This window comes from Canis aureus, chromosome 12 (genome assembly GCF_053574225.1).
Source record: "Canis aureus isolate CA01 chromosome 12, VMU_Caureus_v.1.0, whole genome shotgun sequence".
Classification (NCBI taxonomy): domain Eukaryota; kingdom Metazoa; phylum Chordata; class Mammalia; order Carnivora; family Canidae; genus Canis; species Canis aureus.
The window spans coordinates 985,444-1,006,638 of record NC_135622.1 but is presented as its reverse complement, the minus strand read 5'-3'; the positions used below and the strand labels follow the sequence as shown (position 1 = coordinate 1,006,638).

Below are 21,195 nucleotides of genomic sequence, written 5' to 3'. Positions count from 1 at the left end.
ACAAATTCTGGAACACACGCTGGAGACCGAGCTTGCAATCCATTCCTTATTTCCCCTCTCACCAAAAGGAGACCCTTTCCACACAGAAGCCAGGAGCTTCCTTCGCGGGCACGGGGCTGCCCAGGTCATCTTTAGGAGATGACGGGAGACCGGTGTCTTGTTCTTCCCCTACTGACGGCGCTGTCGTCCATACCCAGCCCTCCTCCCCGTCGGGGCTTTGAGGACCTGGGGCAGGAACACAGCTTGCGAACATCACCATGCAGCCGTCTCCCAAACCACCAGCCAGCGAACCCTCTAAAACAAAAAATAAGGTGACTGGCTGGTGAGCAACATGGCTTATTTTCCAAGTGTTCGCAAGCTGTCCACTCAATGTCTGCTCTCAAATCCTGCCAGCAGTGTGATGGTAGAGCTGATGGTCTGTGGCTTCTTAGATTTCTTCTCCCTCGTCTTCAAAAATATCAATGCAGCATTTCGGCCTCCAGTGTCTCAGTATTTCTGTGCCATGTCCCGACTTCTCAACCAGGCAGTGCTCAGGAGCTGAGCTGTCCTGCTTGCTCTCTGTCATATGTCACCAGGAGCACACGTAGCTCCACTCCTCGCTCTTTTTTCCCAGGGGTAAAGCCACCTTGCCATGTCCTTAGCATTTTTCACCAGCCTCCACCACCCCAACATGTAGCCTTTTGGACAGCGTGCTTACATACGCCTGCCATACTTCACTTCCTCCGTGGCCATGAGCTCGACGCCCACCTTTCAGTCATATCCTTGAAAGTCCCAGCTACTGTGATTCGCCTCTAGGGACAACCTCCTTTTCTTCATCATTGGGATTAGTTGAATGTGGGACCATCAGCTATGTTTGTAGAGTTTCCCAGCAACAGAGACCACGGTGTCCAGGACGCCTGGGCCAAAGCAATGGTGCGTATTATTTATGGACCTGCACACGTCACAATAGGATAATGGTCTGGGTTACTCGTTCTGTCTCCATTTAACAGACAAGGAGGCTGAGGCCCAAAGTCACATTGCCCCAACATCATGCAGTGATTTGATGGTGAGCTGGTTGGGGCTTGACGCCAATTTGCTGGAGTCCAGAAGCCAGGCTCTCCAGAGCACCACTGGAGGCCCCTCCTGAGCAGCACAGCAGAGAGGAGAACCTAACACCAGCAATCCCACAAAGAGCTGCCTCACTCAGGTTTAGTGCCGGTGGCGCAGTAGAGATGGTGTGAGCCGGGCCAGAGGGCCAAGACTGAGGGAGAAGGAAGAGCGTTTGCAAAAGAGGAGCCTATTCACAGGGTGTCCGGAGGCCTCAGTGAGGGAGGTCACTCATCCATTCACCAGACACATGTCAACAGCTGGCATATCGTCCACAGGGCCCGTAGGTGCTTAGGAGATGAGGATGGCACCCTCCCCACCCCGGAAAAGATTTGCCCTATCCCCTCCAGCTCTTCTCTGCATCCTCAGGACACCTGGGTCCCCTCAGGACAAGTGACCGTGAGTCTCGCTGTCTCAGTGGCAGCACTTTCTGGTCCTCCTCCACCTGCTTCTGCTCCACACATGGTGTTTCTGGCTTCAGCCAAAGGAGTCATCACAGCTCTTTGCCCAAGAGCTTTAATTTATTAATTTATTAATAATGAAGAGGCTAATATGTAACCGCTGTGGAGAGTCCCTTATGGATTGGAGGAAAGAGGCTCTGGCCTGCCTGCCCGGGACTGAGCACCAGCTGGGGGCACCTACGGGGCGTGAAGTACTTGGGAGCTCTGAAGAGCCAGAGCTGTCCCAGCACTTTTGTGGCTTAAGGGGCCGAGTCAGGGGGTGCTTGGTTGCCCTCTGAGATGGTAAGGTTGGTATAAAACTGACAAAAGCAAGAAGAATGGGTTTTAATCGCAGCCTGTCCCCCAACACGGGCAGTCCACCTGCTGTGTGCCTCTCTTTCTGCGTCTGCACGGTGGGGAGGACACAGCCCACACGGTTCGTGGAGCTCGTGGGAGGTAAGCATGCACAAGTGCTTCTTGCATAGTAAATCCCCATGCGAACAGAGCATGGCCTTTTGGTTGTGTTTGTGGACACAAATGCGATCATGCTGCTCTTCTTCCTAATACTCATCCGTGGCTGCTCATTGCACTCAGCACACAACCCACACTCCGTGTGGTGGCCTCGGCCTCCTCTTATATGATGACCCTCCACCCCCAGCAGCAGGTCTGCAGGCATTCCGAGAGCAGACCATGCTCCCTCCAGCCTCAGGGCCTCTGTGTCTGTGTTCCCTCTGCCTAGCACACTCTTCCCCAAGCGTGGCACGACTTTTAGATCTCAGCTGACCTGTCGGCTCCTCAGAGCTCCCTGGTGACACTGCCTCCTCCTGGCACAACCCCTGTATCTCTTCTTTTTTAGACATAATGACAAGTGAACGTTTTGATGTGTTCCCCTTCTTGTTTATGGTCATCCCCTTGTAGGTTGTTGCCTCTGAGAACATGGGGATCTTGTCTGTTTTGTTCACTCTCAGGTCACAGTAGGCACATAATAGGCACTTGAAACAACTGTTGGATGGATGGATGAATGGATGGGTAGATGGGTGGGTGGATGGGTGATTGGGTGGGTGGGTGGATGGGTGATTGGGTGGAAGGGTGGGTGGATGGGTGGATAGATGAGTAGATGGATGGATGGATGGATGGATGGATGAGTGATGGGCAGGGAAGCCTGGCTTGTTTCCCAAGTGACCCCCCTTCTTCCTCTCTCTCTCTCTCTCTCTCTCTCTCTCTCTCTCTCTCTTAGATATGGAGATATGGTGCCTAAGACAATTGCAGGGAAGATTTTTGGCTCCATCTGCTCCCTGAGTGGCGTCTTGGTCATTGCCCTGCCAGTCCCTGTGATCGTGTCCAACTTCAGCCGGATTTACCACCAGAATCAGAGAGCCGATAAACGCAGGGCACAGAAGGTAAGCCTCAGCTGGGAGTCTGGGTGGCAGCACAGACAGGGGCCCGGCCCACTGCTTTATGCCTGTGCCGCTGAGACAGTCAGGTCGCCAGGCCTGGGCTTCCCCGGGCCGATCCCGACACAGATGACCTCTTCCTTTGGAAGGTAAGGCAGCTTCATGTCCCTTCCTACCCACCATGTCCTGCACTCCAGCCCCGAGCCCCGGGCAGCCACCACGTGCAACAAATCCTCAATCATCCATGAGCTGACTGCCTCCCTCCTGCATGTTCTATGCGATTTCCTTGAGCCCCAGCTTCCCCTTTCAAGATCTCAGCCACCGACACTTGGTGTCCTGGACCCTTGGTCTCCCTGCCAGGAACTTCCTGGGGCACAGAGTAGCTCTCCAGTACCCCATGCCAGCCTACACAGAACCTATGGACAAAACAGGAATTGGCTGAGAAGAAAAGCAAGTGCTCTGAAAGGAGGATATTCTGAGGTCGCTGAGTTCCAGGACAAATGGCAGGACAGGCTTCAGCCACCTCAGGGTGGCCAACACTACTTAAGGAGGCAGGGCAGGTGAATGCGCCGGTTCGCCCATGGAGTGAGGACAAATGTCGGCTCAGGTGCTTTTTTTAGGGCCTCTGGCTCATGAAGCTTCTTGGGTGGAGACTTTTACCAGATTCCCATCAGGCAAGGGGAGGACCCATCAGGTTTTCCATTTCTCTTTTGATCTGGGCTGAAACGGGTGCCCCTTCAGCACCAGCTCAGCCTCCAGGGGGTGCAGTAGAGCCTTTCTGGGCACAGTGGATGTTGGCGGAAGCCTCGTTGAAAGAGTCATTTATAAGGGCCTGAGATTCATGTCCTTATTTTGTTCTTTCGTTCATTCAGTCCACAAACATTTCCTGTACCTACAGTGCATCAGGCCCTGTGCGTGCAGCTGCTTGTTCCCCCCGCCCCATGAGCCCTGCTCCCAGTCCCCCAGTTGCAGGGGAAACACCAAGTAGCAGGGCTTCCTTGACGCATCAGAGGGATCCAGAACCTCAGAATATATCTGCATATGCTGTCTGGAACCAAGTCACAGAGTTCATGAAGGTCAGCTCTGAAACATGGGTGATTATATAGAACACTTGATAATACACAGGGTGCAATCACAGAGTGAGCTCAGGTGGTTCCCCATCCACAGGGGCCCACCCTTTGACTCACCTTGACCTGGGATGTTGCCAGCCTGCCTTGGGCTGATCTGCTGGCTCTGTTCTGTCCTCTCCATCCCCTTCCACATCTGTTTCCTACCTCTTCACCCAAACTGCAGGCCTCCCCCGGCCCCGCACCCCCTGCTAGCCATCCCAGAAATAGGACTCTTACCTTGCTCCCTGTTCAGGCCAGCAGGCAGGTACAAACACTATCTAACCTCACTATACCACCTCAAGGAAGGGCCAGGGGGAGCCTGGGATCTGCATCCCCAATCAAGGATCATGAGGGCCGGGGGTCCTAGAGCAACCCCACCCCCACCTCCCAGGGGTGGGCCTGGTGCAGGTGTCTGGGTCCAGTGGGTGAGGGCCAGCGGGATCCCAGCTCACAGGCTAGCCCACTGCTGTGCCCAGGCCGGCCAGGCGCTAAATAGCTCCTGCAAGCCACTTTCCCCTCAGTGCCCACACCCTTACCTGCCTCCTAGAGCATCCCAGCCCCTGCTGTTCATCCCCCGGAGAGGTGGGGAGAGTGGTCATCTCCAACAGGACATTCCAAAGCTCACCCTGTGTGACTACATGCGGAAGGATCAGCCCCGCTGTACCCCTCCTGTGGCTGTCAAGGATGCCGCTCCCTCCTGGCTCCCTCCCGACCACCTTCCCTCTCCCTTTGAAATCAGAGTAAATGTTCAGTGTTTGCACCTCCCTGGATACATTTCTCCTCAAGGTTGCTGGCTCTGTCTCTTTCACCTTGGGCTTCTTACAAGAGGAAAAAAAAAAAAGAAAAGAAAAGAAAACAAGAATCCTGCCTTGCTTCCCACACTGAGTGTCACTGAGAATCAAGGAAGGCAGGTATAGGGGACTCAGTGGTGGAGACGAGACAGGACAGGCAGGAGGTCAGTGAAGCTGAGAGCTCTCAGCCCAGACCACATGCTCAGATAAGCTCCCTGCCTCAACTGTGAAGCAAATGCTTAAAAAGTTGTCATCCTTTCCCGTCATGACTCGCTTCCTTGAGGGTGTTATTAAAACACACTCCATGGCCACTTGCTTGGGAAACTTGGTTCTCAAAGCCAAGTGAACTGAAGATCAAGTAAGGAGGTCTAGGGAGCCTGGTGGCCCAGTCCATTAAGTGTCTGCTTTCACTCAGGTCATGTTCCCGGGGCCCTGGGGTCGAGCCCCACACTGGGCTCCCTGCTCATGGAGGAGCCTGCCGCTCCTCTGCTTGTGCTGTCAAATAAATAAATAAAATCTTAAAAAAAAAAAAGTGAGGAGGCCTGGCAGTAGACAAAAAGGGGAACATTTGAGTGGGTGGCTTTTTTAGTGATTTTTATCGAGCTAAGCATCGATTCACATGGAAGTTCTAAGATCATCACCGGCAGTATGTGGATGTTGATACGATCCACGAATCTGTTCAGACTTTCCCAGTTTCCTTGTACTTGCATGTGTGAGTGTGTGTGAGTCTGATACAGCTTTATCACCCATGCCGGTTCACGCATCCATCACCTTGGCCAAAGGGCTGAACTGTGCAGCACCATGAAGATCCCTCCTCCTACCTCTACCCCATCCCGAACCCCTGGCAACCACTTTTCTATCCTCTGTTTACATAATGTTTTCATTTCAAAAATGTAACATAAATGGTTTCATATGTTAGGTAACCTTTGGAGACTGGTTGGTTTTTTGCCTTTTTTTAAAATTTTTTTTATTTCACGTAATTCTTGGAGATGCAACCAGGTTGTGTGTGCCAATAGTCCATTCCTTTTCCTTGCTGGACATGGATGTATCACACGCCACGGGGCTATAAGAACTACTTTTTTTGGTTATTATAAGTAAAGCTGCTGTGAATATTCATAAATAGGCTCTTGTGTGAACATGACTCTTAATTTCTCTGGAACAAACGCCCAAGAGTGCAATCGTCCATGTTCTCCTGTGGCTTTTCCACATCTCCCTCTTTTTCCTTCTTCTGCGTCTCCCAGGACAGGGGAGGCTAAAGCTCACAGCCCAGACTGCCGGGAACTGTAGCCAGAGCAGCAGCATCCTCCTTCCAGACTTCTCCTCCAACCCTGGAATCGCCATCCTGGCTAAAGTTGCAACTGCCTGGGCCTCGCTCATCCAGTTTAGAAACTTGCCTGACAGGCGCTGACATTAAGGGAAGGGGGAGAGGGCCTTAAGGAGGCAGCATTTGGCCTGAAGATAGGGAGAGCTGAGCAGAAGCCCGTCCAGGCCACTGCCTTGCCCTGGAGAAGCTACTTCCTCTCGTATCTTCCATTTTCTTGTCTTGAGAAGCACCTAGGTGGTGGCCACATTCTCTTTTAACCTCTCACATCATGCTTATGGCCAGTGGGAGAGGGAGAAGCCGAGCAGCCCACACGGGGATGAGCCCACGACCAGGGCCATATTAATGGATTTCTGACCAGCAGTGAAGGCTCATCCTCCTTCCTGGCTCCTCACCAGCCTGTCATAGCACCTGCTCCGTGCACAGCTGTGTGTCAGACTCCGAAGATAAAAAGACATGTCAGCCAGACTCTGGCTCTCAGGAGCTCAAAGCCAAACAAGAAATCCTCAGCAAACTTCATGTGCTGGGTATGGTCCTGTAAAAACAATAGCAAAGCTCTCTACCCTGTGTGGGCAATGATTAAACAGCGTTGTGCATTTGATGTGACACTCTGTTGCTGTAATAGAGCCCAGGGTGAGATAAGATTAAAATAAGTGCCACAAAGGAGAACAGAAGAATCTTTCATCTCCAGAAAGCAATGAAGACAGACCCCAGATATGAGAGAGGTCTGGCTCTAAGTGGCGCAATCAAATTATATAAGGCTGTAATGAGCTTGAACAATTGGATTTCCATACGTGGCTCTCAACGCCGGTCCTCAGCCGAGGCAGTAACAGTCCTGTCCCTGAATGAGGAGCCATGAGCCTGAAGGCAGACGTGTGGCGGGCGGAGGGGGTCGCTGTCCCGGGCCAGATGGAGGTTCCAGGCAGAGGGAGGGGAGGACCGACAGGGCTGGTCCACGGTCTTTCCCTGCTGGATGCTCGCTCCGTTCTCACCAGCCAGAGAAGGCTCGTCCTCGGGTCTACAGGCAGACGGAGCTGCCGACCCCACGCCCCGGCCTCCTGCGGGTATTCGGAGGCCAGGAAAGGCAGTGGCGCTGTCCCGGCGGGGACCCTCCGTGCCTGGATCTGACTCCCCGGCCCCCTTTCAGCACCCAAACCAGCCCAGCAGGCTGCTTGGAAGGGCCCTTTCCATGCCGGGGACAAGCAGGCAAGGGATGGGAACCGCCACACTTTGCCAAGGACTCTCGTCCTGCTCATGGTCCGTGCCGAAGTCACGGGGACCTTCACGGACACAGCAGGAGGGACTCTGTGCCCCAGGATGGGTGGGCTCTTCTGCTCCCAGCGGCGAGGACCTCAGGCTGCCTCTGGGTCTGCAGGACTCCAGATTCTGGCAGCATTTTTCTTTTAACCAGCAGAAACCCTCTGCCCATCCATCCCCGTCTCCTGCACAGACCCTTCCCTCCTGGACCTCCCTCGGTGGTTGTGCTGCCGTCACCGTGACACCCACCCTGGCTGTTAGGCGGAGGAGAGCGGCCAGCACACTGTGTGCGGCCTCCCCTGCCTCTGCAAGCAAGACACTGCCCCGGCCCCGAGCTACCGTGTGGCCTTGCAGGGCGTCAGCTCAGGGCTTCCCAGGCTGGAGCCGGGAGGGCTCTCAGTCGTCCTTGTGAAAGCTGGAGGGGTATATGAGAATGCGTCCCACACTCCCCCCACAACACACACACCTCCCCACCCCCACCGTGTCACACATGCGTGTACCTGCTCTCATTCCATAGACACGCGTGATGAGCACATACATGCATTGGTCCATCCGTGCTGGAATCCACTCCCCAAAGCAGACATGCAGTTGTAAATACATTTATTGATTTAAAAATTACAAGGCATTGGGGATACTTCCATGAACAAAGCTGAAACTCCCCCCATCAAGGAGTTTATGTGCTAGGGCACAGTGGCAAGGTGCCTGAAACCATTTACTCCCTTAGTGATAAGTATCAAGGGAAAAATGGAAAGAAGGGAAGAATTTAAGAAGTGTGGGATGCTTGGGGGGCTCAGGGGTTGGGCATCTGCCTTCAACTCATGTCGTGATCCCGGGTCCTGGGTTCAAGTTCCACATCGGGCTCCCTGCTCAGTGGGGAGTCTGCATCTCCCTCTGCAGCTCCCCATGCTTGTGCTTGCTGTCTTACGCGCTCTCTCTCTCTCTCTCTGTCAAATAAATCTTCTTTCTAAAAAAAGAATTTAAGAATATTGAAGGGCACAGATGCACATCCTTGCTTTTCTAATTAACTGATGTATGGGCGCCTGCTGGATACAGGACTGCACTGGGCCCTGGGGAGTGTCGGGAGAGCTGTGAACACATTTTCCTTTCTAGAGCTGGCGGTTTGGTTAGAGACAAGAAATTCCCTAGTGCAATAGTGAATAGGTAAAGGTCATGAAGCTTTGGGAGGAAAGAGGGCTTTAATGCGTGGTATTTCTGCTGCTGGGATGGCACCGAGGCTGGAGACATGAGTGGAAACCCCTGGGAACTCTGAGCAGGGCCAGGCTGCACCAGGTGGGTCCACAGAGGCCCAGACCCAGTCCCAGGGTCCGTAAACAGAGGCCCGTGGGGCTGGGAAGGAGCCTCCTTGTCCCCTTCACAGGCATCACCTGGGAATGTTGCTGCTCCGGGACTGCCTGCTGTCACCACTGGCTTTGCCAGACTTGCGTCTGGTCCCTCAGCCTCGCTCATGCTCTTTTCTCTGCCGATCACAGAAGGCCCGCCTTGCCAGGATCCGCGTGGCCAAGACAGGCAGCTCCAATGCCTATCTGCACAGCAAGCGCAACGGACTCCTCACGGAGGCACTGGAGCTGATGGTAGGCACCTGAGGGCCTGGCAGTGGGAATGGAGGGGGATAGGCTGCTCTCCTCTTTCTGGGGGCACCACCACCTCAGATGCCCAGTGTGAACCCAAAGAAAGACACGTGTCCAGACCTTCTCTGGGGGGCAGCCCTCCACGACCCTCCCATTGGATTGTCACCATCACACCTGACCCCACTGAAGACCCAGGGCTCCCAGCCCAAAAGCTGGTGTGCTCTCCAGTGACCCTAAAACTGGGCTCACCATGAGTCCTCTGGTGCTCTCCTGCCTCCTGTGGAGAAGTGAAGGACATGGGGGAAGACAGGAAGAGCCACCAGCACTATCCCCAGCCTCTTCCTTTCCTACTAGGGCACCCCAGAGGAGGAGCACATGGGCAAGACCACTTCGCTCATTGAGAGCCAGCACCACCATCTGCTACACTGCCTGGAGAAAACCACTGTGAGTCCCAACCACTGCACCCCTTCTCACCCCTAACCCCCGCCTCCTCTCTGAGGGCCAGAGCCCACAGAGTGAGGACTCTGCACTCACATCCTCACCCTGGGCCCAGGCTGCAGAAGTCATTGTCTCCATCTCCAATACAAAAAGTAGGAAGGAGGTCTCGGGAGGAAGGCCCCACAGATGAGGTCACAGTCACCCGGGGAGGAGGCCAACACAGGAGATGGTGCCCCCTCCACAGGCCCTCGAGCCCATTTCGTAGTCACTACTGCAAGCTGAGGGCTCTGCCTCTCAGTTCTTCAGTCCAGTTGAGCCTTACTCCTCAAAACTTGGGCTGGACTTATCCTAGATTGCCGCAGAGCTTCTGGTCCTCTCTCTGGGGCTAGGCCAAGGCAACTTGTGGGTCCCTTTTGCTCCCTACATCACTCCTTAGACAGAAGGCAGTGAGTGAAGGAGGGGGTGCCTGTATTTCTATAACCAGGGATCTGATCAACTCCAGTCTCTCTCACTCACCCTAGGGCCCAAGGGAGCCCAGATTCTGCAAGATATATTATTAAGATCGAGCCATGGTTTAGGATGCTGTAGCTGGAATGTGGCATGTTGCCTGTGCCCCCACAAAGAGACAGAAAGGAAGGGCAGTGGGGCCAACTCTGGACCCTTGGCAAAAAAGCTTGAGAGATAGTAGGGAAGAGGAGAGAGACATCAGGTGGACAACCCAAGAGAGACAAAGTGCAGTTCCTTGTTCCTTTCTAGGCCTGCCCTCCCCAAAGAGCCCACAGTCAAGGCTCAGCACCCATTCTACTGAATGTCCCATATTTTGGGACAGGGGGGATAGATGGCAGATGATTCTTTATATGAGCCAAATGTGGACACTATATGGCGGTTGGACCCAAAGAGGGCTTCCAAAATGGGAAGGTACTCAAAACCCTCGTTGCCAAGATTTGTCAAATCTGTCTCACTGTCAAGAACTGTACATGTGCATCTAGAACTTCTCTCCAAGACCCAGAGCTTGCCAACGGGATAGGCCTGGACCCAACTGCCCTTCCCAACTTGCATGTGCTGGGTGCAATGTGTCAACTGAAAGGATCTGGGTAAAAATGTGTGGATTTGAAGGTCTGGAACATTGGCCTTGAAGAGCTGAGATGTTGGGGATGGAGGGATGGAATGCTGGCACTGACAGGGAGGAATGCTGAACTGAGGGAGTGAATGTTGGACCGTGGGGCCAGGGAGCTGGGATTCAAGAGATGGAATGCCGGGTTTCAGGGAAGGGTTGATGGCAGAGAAGGAGAATGTTGGGATGGAAGGAGTGAATGTGGGGTCTCAACAGGGTCCTGTTGGAGCAAGGGGTGGAATGTCGGGACAAAGGAGGGAGAATGCGGAGAGCAAGGGGTAGAATGTGGGACTCTAGGTGGAATGCTGGGCTGGGGGGACTGAATGTCAGAATGGAGCTTGGGAATGCTGGAATGTACAATCAATGGTGTTTTTATCTTCTGTTGGCATGTTGTCCTGTAGGGGTTGTCCTATCTTGTGGATGATCCCCTGTTATCTGTACGAACCTCCACCATCAAGGTATAACTTTTTAAAAATTCAATTGATGTTTTCCTCTCTGATTCTCCTGAGTCTGTGGATTCTCCTCTTTTCACCCCCGGGTCTGGTTCTCTGCATGTGCTGTCAGTTCTTCTGGGGCTTTTCCTACCTCTCCTGCTGCACCCAGTAGCAGCTCAGGCTTTGGGGGCTCTGTGCTAAACTACCCAACTGCTTCTCCCAAGGGCTTGGAGAGGGCGGCGGAACAAGGTGCCCACCTTGGTGCCCCGTGAGTGTCCATGTGCCACTTCCTCAGCCCCGCGGGGACGCCTGGTACTGGCTGCCAGGGCTGGTCGGTCTCTCTCTCTCTCTCTCTCTCTCTCTCTCCCTCCCCCCTCTATTTTCATGCTACTTCTCTCTGGACTTTCTTTTCACACTGGTGGCCTCAGCCAGACCATTAATGCCATAGGTTTTTAGTCACCTTGACCAAACAGCCATCTTTCCATTATTCTGGGTTCAGTACCAGGAGACCTCCGCATTCCTTCCTATGTGTACATCTGACTCGGGGACTCCTGTGCCTCTGGATATATTAAGGATCCATATCCTGTGGTCAGGTGGGAGAAAACAAACCTCAATGATCATAACCCTACAGTCTGACCCCAGCCTTCAAGAGCAGGGCTCTTTCACTTCTGTGAATAATCCAGTGCCTTTCAAAGCTTATATTTCACACTTCCCCAAGATTCATAAGGATCTCACCCCTTAAGTCCAACGTAGCACTGAAGACATAGAGTACCCTCGCCCCCAAGTCAGCCCCTCCTTACGCTGCCACCTCCCACCTCCGGGAGATCCTGTGCAAAGTCAGTCGAGTGGGCTTCTAGTTCTGAGGAAGCAGCCCTTAAATGCCTCCAGGCCCTCTGTATCAGCTCAAAGCCACAGCAGGAGCGTATATCCCATCAGGATTTAATGGCTACAGTCCCCACCATTCAACCCGATGGCCAGGGCTGCCGATAGGAATCTTTTTCTTTCCGCATTTGATGCCCGTGGGACATCGCCCCTCCCGTATGCTTATCTGTGCTCCAGGCAGCTGGGTGTCCTCCTCCCAAGGCCCAGACAGACAGGCAGCCACACAGAGCACGGGGGCTCATCCCCCTCCTTGCCATACCCTTTTCCTACCCCTTCTCCTTCTGCTTCCCACAGAACCACGAGTTCATAGATGAGCAGATGTTTGAGCAGAACTGCATGGAGAGCTCGATGCAGAACTACCCATCCACAAGAAGTCCTTCGCTGTCCAGTCACCCGGGCCTCACGACCACCTGCTGCTCCCGTCGTAGCAAGAAGACCACACACCTGCCCAACTCCAACCTGCCAGCCACTCGCCTGCGCAGCATGCAAGAGCTCAGCACCATCCACATCCAGGGCAGTGAGCAGCCCTCCCTCACGACCAGGTGGGTGGCTTCTATCCCCATCGTTCCCCAAGGCTTGAGTCGTGCCAGTCCCAGAAGGGAACAGCCTCAGCCTTGGGAGAACTGCTAGCCCTCCCTCCCCACTCATGTGAGGCATGAGCCTCCTCCACCTTCCTTCCCATCCTTGCAAGTTAACCCAGAGGCCCTTCTTATGCTTGGGAGGATGCTGAAGCGGGTTTAGGCCCAAGGTAGGGTTAGAGACCAGAAACAGTAACTGGAAAAAAAAGAAAAAAAATGAAACAAAGAAAACCTGTCCCGGTGCATAGAATGGATGTTTTCTCAGGGAAACAGTTTTCACAGTTGTATTAGACATGACTTATCCCAGGCTGATCTTGGACCACAGACTGACCTTTTTCCTCCTTTCTCCACTTATACTTAGGCCACTTCCCACGACCTCCAATGAGTCGCAAGGAATTCAGGGAAAACAAAAGTCAAATGCCACAAATGATAGGTAAACAGTCTATGAGCAAGGTAAAAACGGATACTCTGAATTCCAAAGCTCCGTGTAACTTGCCTTTGCAATTGTTAGAATTACTAATTAGAAGGGAGAGCTCCGGGATGACTAGCAAAAGCAGAGACAGAGGGCCGCAGGAGCTCGCCCTGGTTGCCATGAGCTAGACCTGCGGAGGTCGAGGGTGCGCTGGGACAATGGCAGGAAGAACCGTCACCAACTCACTCTTTTTTTATCCCAGTCGCTCCAGCCTTAATTTGAAAGCAGACGACGGACTGAGACCAAACTGCAAAACATCCCAGATCACTACAGCCATCATCAGCATCCCCACCCCCCCAGCTCTAACCCCAGAGGGGGAAAGTCGGCCAGCCCCCGCCAGCCCCGGCCCCAACACGAACATTCCTTCCATAGCCAGCAATGTTGTCAAGGTCTCTGCCTTGTAAACCATTGGACAGAGGGCCAGTGCAGGGAGTGAGGGTGAAGGGGGCTGGCCTGCAGGTGGGCAGCCACCGGCACCACTCCCCCACCTTCCCCACTCTCTCTGCCTGCCCTGTCACACCCCTAGCACTGACAGCTTGTGCCTGGAAGGAAAAAGGAGGTGGCAAAGGGGCACCTGAGGTTCACCGCTGCTGGCGGGGACATGGACAACGGCCGGGCCCTGTGATCCTGCACCTCGCTGGGGCCAGAGGAAGGGAGGGTAGTAAGGGACGGGGTGGCAGTGGGTGATATGGAGGCAGCGTGCCAGGGCAGGGCCTGGAAGGGGGGGTTGCCTCAGACCCAAGAACAGCTGTTTTTGGAGACCCTGGTGAGGAAAATACAAGATCAAGGGCAGCACAGGGGCCGAGTTGTCACATGCAAAACAGGAAGAAAATATAACACTGTGTATTTAAGCACCTTTTTCAAGGCTCTTAATGGATAATATTTATTCATGGGAAAAGGTGGAAAACAAAACACCAACGGATTTTTGTGAAATATTTTTCTCCATGGACCCAATACCTTTGAACCAAAACAATGCATTTTGTGAAGGTTTTTTTTTTCTCCTTTTATAGAAGAAGCTTTTAAGCTAAGAAGTCAGTTATTGCTGAGTTCTCTCTCCATCCCCCAGGTGGGTGAGGTCACGTGAGCCTGGGCCCCCACTGCCCAGCTGACCTGCACAGAGCTGCCATCTGACCACATGGCAACACTTCCCTCCATCTGTCCTTTGTCTCTGTACCTCTCTGCTTCGCCCCCTGGCTGTTTTTCTCTGTGTCCTGCCATCCGTCTTCACATGGACCCCAGTGATCCTGAGACAAGTTAGTAGAGCCTCCTCCAGTTCCAGGCACCTGCAGGCTCGTGCCTGGGAGTTATATCTGTGTGAACACAGCTGTGGAGAGGAAAGAATAAAGTTTAGGGATGAGGGAAGTCCACTATGCCGAGCAGAGCGCTTCCCTTGTGGTTGGAACCAGTGGTGTTTGCAGTTTCCGTTTCTGGGGGGGAAAGGGAAGGACTAGATTTTTCACACTGGGATCTTGACACGGGAGAGGGGCCAATCCCTAGGAGGCACGGTTGGGTCTGTGTGTGCCAGTGAGGAGAGAGCGGAAGGACCGGGCTCATGGCTGCAGTTGGCCCTGGAGCACCTTGCTATGTACCCTTCTTTCGGGACTCACCACAAAACCCACCCAGAACTCTGCCAAGAGGCCCCATAAGCAGCTTCCTGCAGAAAGGGTAAGCTTCTGGCTCACCTTGCGACAGAGGTAACGCCCATCCAGAGGCTGCAGAAGATTCGGCTTGTGTGCTTCGTGAAGGACGCTCCACAGCGTGAAAGCAAGTAAGCCATTCTAGATGATTCTTACCTGATCTGAAAAGTGTTTGAGGTCTGAAGAGTCTTCAGGCCCAGTGCCCTGAAGGTTCCTGGAGTGGAGAATGAAGCCTGATCACCTCCATGCAAGGGAGGGAGTGGAATGTTCCTTCTGGAGAAGCTCGGAGGCCTGAGGCTAGTGAGGAGCCCTTCCCACGCTCCGTGGCTGTCCGCCCAGCTTGGGCTCCGGGGCACGCAAGCCCCTTACCCGGAGGCCGGCAGTCTCACCGCAGGCGCCAACCGCCACCCACACGACTGCCTGGACGCGTCTCCCTAGTCAGGAGCCTGCGAATACCTTCGGTGGGCTTCCCTGTGAGCCCGGCCGTGTCGACCTGTGGACAGGGAAGGTCAGTGGTCCCGCGGGCATCTAACCAGAAGGCGTGCAGGTGGGCAGGTGGGCAGGTGGGCAGGTGGGCAGGTGGGCAGACGACTCGGCGCCTTTGCCTCTATCTCGCGCTGTCCTCGCTGAGCACTCACTGCCTCCTTCCTCTGGGTCTGGCCTCAGGGACTCCCCCAACATGAGGATGGGTGGTCTGGTCCGTGAGCAGAGGAATATATGTGTACACAACCACACACACCCTCACACCCACTCACACACCACACACACCCTCACACACACACCACACACACACACTCACACCCTACACACTCACCACACACACACCACACATACCCTCACACACCCACACCCACTCACACCTACCCACACACTACACCCTCATACCCACTCACACCCCACACACCCACACCCTCACACACCACACACACACCCTCACACTCACTCACACCCTACACAGACACCACACACACATACACTCATACCCACACACCCTCTCACACACACACACACACACACACACACACACACACACACCAAACAACAATCTAAAAACATACCCGAGAACAGGTACTTAAATCCTTCACTTCGTACACATGCCCCCTTAGGGAAGGCAAAAGACTGGGTGGGGCCCCTACAGACATGAGGCAAAGGACTAGAAACAGAACATTTCCTTTGAAAGAATGGTAATGGAATGAAGTTAGGAGTCTCAAAGTACCTAAGTTTGCATCATAAAAACTGAGGAAGGTGAGGGGTAAAGAGGGAAATAGGAACGTGGTCACATATACATACAAACTGCGGGTGTTTGAAGACAGACCATCACAGGGTTAGAATAATGACAGCATCCAACCCAGGATCCGTCCAATTGTGCACCAAGGGAACGTATTTATGCTTTCCACAAAAATTAATGAACAGATTTTTAAAATCATGTCCCAAATTTCTCATTTTTTGGCTCTAATGACCCGCTTTGTATTTCTTGAATTTCATTTCTAAATCCCACATTAAGCCAGTTCCTAAGACTTTAGGCTATCCCCTTCACCTCCATCCCCCCAATGTAGCCTTAGCCAAGGATAAGCGGCCCAGCCCACCTCTGGTCCAAGAGATGTCAACCCCGGAAAATGGTTCATCTACGCAACAGAGTACGGAACTTTTGTAAGTCAACAAAAAGGCCTAAGTGTGCTGAATCAGCTTAACAAATCTAACCTGTTGGCCAGTGACCAGGAAGAACCAGGATGTCAGAGTCTTCTAGAGGTAATGGCTTTCTGGGGCAATGACTCTTGAGCTTTCATAGTTTCTGAACCACTTGAGCATAACAGAAGATTCCCAAAAACATTTATCCCATTTGATACCACTCAGCACTAGAGAGCATTTAAAAAATAATCATTATAGGCTACATTCAAATGAATGGAAACTTAGAAAATATACTATGAAGAGTATATATCAGAACTAGAAGGGATCAGGGAATATCTAATTGACTTTACAGTGTAGAAAGTTGAGGCCCAGGGAAATCAAGTGAGTTGCTCAAGGTCATGCAGTCGTTAATGTCCTCGCTGGGACCTAGCTAGGGACTGTTAGTCTAATGCTTTTTCCACTGCACTGGCTGCCTCTCAGTGCAATGATGCCTCAGAGAAGACCCATCAAAGAATACGGGCTGTAACTGGAGACATAGTCTTAGGTAAATGTCAATAGGACTTGGACACAGCCCCGGGGAACCATTTGACTGTGGTAACACAAACCATCCTTTTGAAACCATCATTCCCTGGGTAGAACTAGCTGTGGACTATCAAGTCTGTCCAAAAAAAAGGTGAACCAGTGAACAGTTTTCATTCAGCCAAATGGTACCTCTTCCTCATGAAGAGAGAGCTAAAACACTTCCAAGCATACTTCTAGGATCCCTTTGATCCTTGCTACAACCTAGAATGGTAGGGGGTCAAGTGATTAAGTCCTTAATTCACAGGGAAAACAGGTGGCAAGAAGCTCAGTGACTTATCCAAGCTCACATGGCAAGTTAGCAGCAGAAGCATTATTGCAATCCAGGGTTTACACACCTTGTCCTGAGATGTTTCTCCTCCGAGTCACGTTGCACTACTCTGGGGCTGGCCTCTATTTTTAATACTTGGATTTCCAGGGTGGTGATTAGGGGGAGGAAGCATTCCATTCAGAACCACCATGAACCAGGACCTCCAGAAGCAGCCTCTGTACTATTTTGCCTTCATCCCCTATTCTCTTCATGTGTCGAGTTCAGGACAACCTGCACAGAAGCCAGTTTGAAAGACTGGATATTCTCAATGACACTTGAACACATTAACCCACAATCACACAGGAGTTTCAGGTCAGCAAGTAGAAAAGTGAAACTAAGAGAAACAAAGAATTTGAATGGAAATTAAAGTGGACGGTTAATGCCGATCTCCGATTAACAAGTCACTCTGTGGATGTGCTGAGGAGCTTGCAAGTTACAATTTCTGCAGTTCAGGATCATGTCACTTATCAGAATATAGTAGGAAAGGTGTACACTGAAACACGTGCCTAGAGTTTTTCGTCATTTTCTTAACTTTGCAGAGGTAGTGGTTGAACTTGAGCTAAAGTTAGATTCTGAGGTTATTGATGAAGTCTGGCGGTCCAGGCTCCCTCTCTACAATCATCAGGTAACTACAAGGCAGAAAGATCCCAATGCTGTTAATCTAAGACAATGTTAGTTTCCCTTCTAAACTAGTTGGCATGGTAACCATGACAAATGGGAACCTGAAAGACTTTCATTCTCCCTGATTTCCTTATGAAATCTCATCATTTGCAAAGCTTTAAAGTGACTGGATGAAGGAAAAGCATTTTTATGACCCATGACCCTTGGAGCCCAAATAGCATCATGAAAAGAAAGTGGCTATCAGGAAAAGAAAGAGTTTTAAAGGGGTTCTTTTTGAGTCTTGTTTTCTATTCAGAATGTTCTATGTTTTTCTCATCAAGTGTGGGAATGACATTTATCTTAGCAGGTTATTTAACTACACTGGATGATGTCACTCTGAACCAGTGTATGACACTGACCCAAGTCCTGGGGGGCTCCTTGGACCAATAGACTATTTTACAAACCTGGGAGGTGGGAGGGATGGTATATTTTTGATAACCAGACATTCCAATGTAATGTTTTCCTTAGAGGTCACCCCCCTCCGTTAATGTTATCGTGAAAAACATCAAGTGTGTTCTTTTCTATTTTCATATAATAAGTGGGCTTTGCTTACCAACATCTCAATGGCAAAGAAGAAATACTGTAAAAAAAAAAAATACTGCAGGAATATAAACATGTGAAAACTTTCTATGGAAAAAAAAAAAAAAAACTCGAGTTTCCTGTCGTCTTCTTTTGAAAACTGTAGTGCATATGTTAAAACGTATTATCATTTACAGTACCGAGTCGTGTGCCACTGCTGTACCTGATGTATCCGATCTGGATTAAACAGACTACGTGCCACAAACCCACAAGTGATCACGAATGTTTATTTTCCTACCACTTCTGCTATCCACTAGAAAATAAGGGAGATGTCCACAGACAGGCTGTCCTATGGAAGAAAACCCACAGTGCTTCTGCAGGGTGCCTTGGGCTGGCCTCATGGCTCTCCCCCAGCCTGGAGCACTGTTCTCACCGGCTTGTGTGCTTTAGTCAGGGATCTCAGTTGGCAAGTACTGGCTTGCTTTTGTCAACAGCCCTGTTTTGAGCCTCAGCCCTGTGTTGCTGAAAGGAGAGCTACAGTTACGTTATCAGTCCAGGTTCTGCTGAGAATTCCTTTATCTCAACCGGGGTCTTAAACTAAAAAGAAAAAACGGCTGTGTGGAGTACAGCTGGGAGCTCTGGAATTAGATGATGGAGGCTCACATTTAGGTTCCGTTGCTTACTTGCATGACTTCTCATCAGGTATTTTTCTCTCACCTTTGGTGTATTTCCCCTTAAGAATGGGGGTACTGGATTAGGTAGGTGTCTTGACGATTGGCTCTAACCTTAGTAATGCTGATTTAGGTAGCGTAACAGGCATTTTCGTATTCCACCATAATGTGAACAACACACAACCCCAACAACAACGAGAAGCCTTTTAATCTCCCCAAACCACAACCTAATCAATGGAGACCATAATAGAAGGGGAACACCAAGGCTAGCTCAGAGGCCTATGAAATTCAGATGCTCAAATCTTTATCACCCACTAGGTGTCACTAGGGATCCGTAGCTCACAGAATCGAGAGCCCAGGAACTGGAAACCAGGTGTGCACTGAGCAATGCATGTCAAATAGTGTAATTCCTGCTCAATTATCTTTAGTATTTGAGGGTTTAGTATAAACCCTCGTTTTTAAAAGGTATGGCTGCAATACTTAAACTACTTTAGAAAATGTTACTAAATTACCCCCAAATAATTTTCCTAAGTCAGAATTATCCACAGCAGCAGGTTTTTTTTTTCTCTTGTGTGTGTGTGTGTGTGTGTGTGTGTGTGTGTGTGTGTAATAACCCATTTATTTTTTCCGTATTTTTTTTTTGGAGTTCAATTTCCAAAAATATAGCATATCACCCAGTGCTCATCCCGACAAGTGCCCCCCTCAGTGCCCGTCACCCAGTCACACCAACCCCCCCGCCCACCTCCCTTTCCACTACCCCTTGTTCCTTTCCCAGAGTTAGGAGTCTCTCATGATCTGTCACCCTCACTGATATTTCCCACTCATTTTTTCTTTCTCTTTTATTCCCTTTCACTATATTTTATATTCCCCAAATGAATGAGACCATATAATGTGTGTCCTTCTCCGATTGACTCATTTCACTCAGCATAATACCCTCCAGTTCCACCCACGTTGAAGCAAATGGTGGGTACTTGTCGTTTCTAATGGCTGAGGAATATTCCATTGGATACATAAACCACATCTTCTTTATCCACTCATCTTTCAGTGGACACCAAGGCTCCTTCCACAGTTGGGCTATTGTGGACATTGAGCAGCAGGTTTCCTAAAGATTTCTCTACATGTTAATACTGCTAGCCTGATTTAAGTTACAGCTTAACTTGAATAGTTGTAGTCAGCATATTAGTTAGTACTCTGGAATTCAGACATTAAACCAATTCACACTAGCCTTTATCCAAATCACCTGAATTTATAAAGGCTCTATGTATTCATGAAATGATTATTCTTCTAACTAGTTAGTATTTTCTCTTATTAGTCATGTATTAATTAAATCTTAGAAACTGAAAGGAAGCCTAAAAATCTTCTAGTCTTAACTCCCTCATTTAACTGAGAAAACTGGACCCTAAAAGGTCATATGACAGGTGCAAGATGAAGGAGGCAACAGTCTCCACTAGGACGAATGCTCTTTTGCACTACACCACAAAGCATTCAAAACAAGTGAAATTTACGTAAAACCTGTGGTTTCTAACAGGCTGTGGAGACACGCAGGCACCTTGACTGCCAATTCTAAAGTCTTCCATGTAATCATGCACAAACAGCAGCAGGTTCCTTCCACAGCCACCACTAACACAGCATCCTTTGGGAAGGGAATGGCTGAAATTTTCCAAGTGAATGCTTATGGAAAATGAAGCAATCATTATTTTCCTGTGTTATGAGCATTCTCACCTCCAGCTTATTTTTCTATTAAAAAAAAAAAAAGCAAAACAAGACAAACCTCAGAGAATCCGATTAATTTCAAGACTAATGGGCAACCTCATCTCTAATTAAGATGCAACAGTATCCTAATTAAAATCCCCTAGCAATGACAGACTGTGAACTTGGCTGTACTGTGGGGGAAAGGGTAGAAGAAAAGAGGTAAGTTCAGTTAGTTAGCAATGACAGGATCTTATCAAAATGTGTAATTAAAGTCTCTACCTCTTAATGACATGCTGGACCTAATTATGGATTTTCTATTTACAGTGTTAATTTATTCTAACTTGGCAATACATGCACAGCATAGACACATGTAAGCAAAGCCTACCAATGCCCAACCCAGATGACGAATCCAAATTGGGTTCATGGTGGTGGCATGTGTTGGATAGTAAATGACAATGGCTGTGCACGTTTGCTTACAGCCCTGGGAGAATTGTTTGTACTTCTCTACCTAGATAAGTACGCACACAGGAAAGAAGAGCTTTCCTTTTTATTTATTTTAAGATTTTACTTATTTCATGAGACACACAGAGAGA

At 50.6% G+C, this 21,195-nt stretch overlaps 1 protein-coding gene and 1 long non-coding RNA gene across 8 annotated transcripts in view; one reads left to right on the top strand and one right to left on the bottom strand.

Annotated features, from left to right (window-relative positions):
* The window catches only part of KCND3 (potassium voltage-gated channel subfamily D member 3), a 201,479-nt gene extending 182,968 nt beyond the window's left edge, over positions 1 to 18,511 (top strand). The window contains exons 3-9 of one of the 4 annotated variants that reach the window (XM_077916085.1): positions 2,764 to 2,926; positions 8,889 to 8,990; positions 9,342 to 9,431; positions 10,941 to 10,997; positions 12,150 to 12,397; positions 12,795 to 12,866; positions 13,108 to 18,511. In XM_077916085.1, coding sequence (XP_077772211.1) covers positions 2,764 to 2,926; positions 8,889 to 8,990; positions 9,342 to 9,431; positions 10,941 to 10,997; positions 12,150 to 12,397; positions 12,795 to 12,866; positions 13,108 to 13,309 — 934 coding nt within the window. In that variant the 3' untranslated portion in view covers positions 13,310 to 18,511. The remainder of the gene's footprint in view (positions 1 to 2,763; positions 2,927 to 8,888; positions 8,991 to 9,341; positions 9,432 to 10,940; positions 10,998 to 12,149; positions 12,398 to 12,794; positions 12,867 to 13,107) is intronic. The other 3 variants (XM_077916086.1, XM_077916087.1, XM_077916088.1) reach the window with 3 other exon arrangements.
* On the bottom strand, positions 7,982 to 19,588 carry LOC144324771 (uncharacterized). 4 transcript variants are annotated; one of them, XR_013390200.1, is made up of 4 exons: positions 14,588 to 19,588; positions 14,080 to 14,229; positions 8,784 to 11,556; positions 7,982 to 8,362 (listed from the first exon to the last, which is right to left on the bottom strand). It is a non-coding gene; the product is annotated as an uncharacterized LOC144324771 (long non-coding RNA). The 4 variants fall into 4 exon arrangements; XR_013390198.1 differs by having other exon boundaries at positions 11,434 to 11,556; XR_013390199.1 differs by lacking the exon at positions 8,784 to 11,556 and having other exon boundaries at positions 14,588 to 14,756; positions 14,999 to 19,588.
* Between the last annotated feature and the right edge of the window lie 1,607 nt (positions 19,589 to 21,195).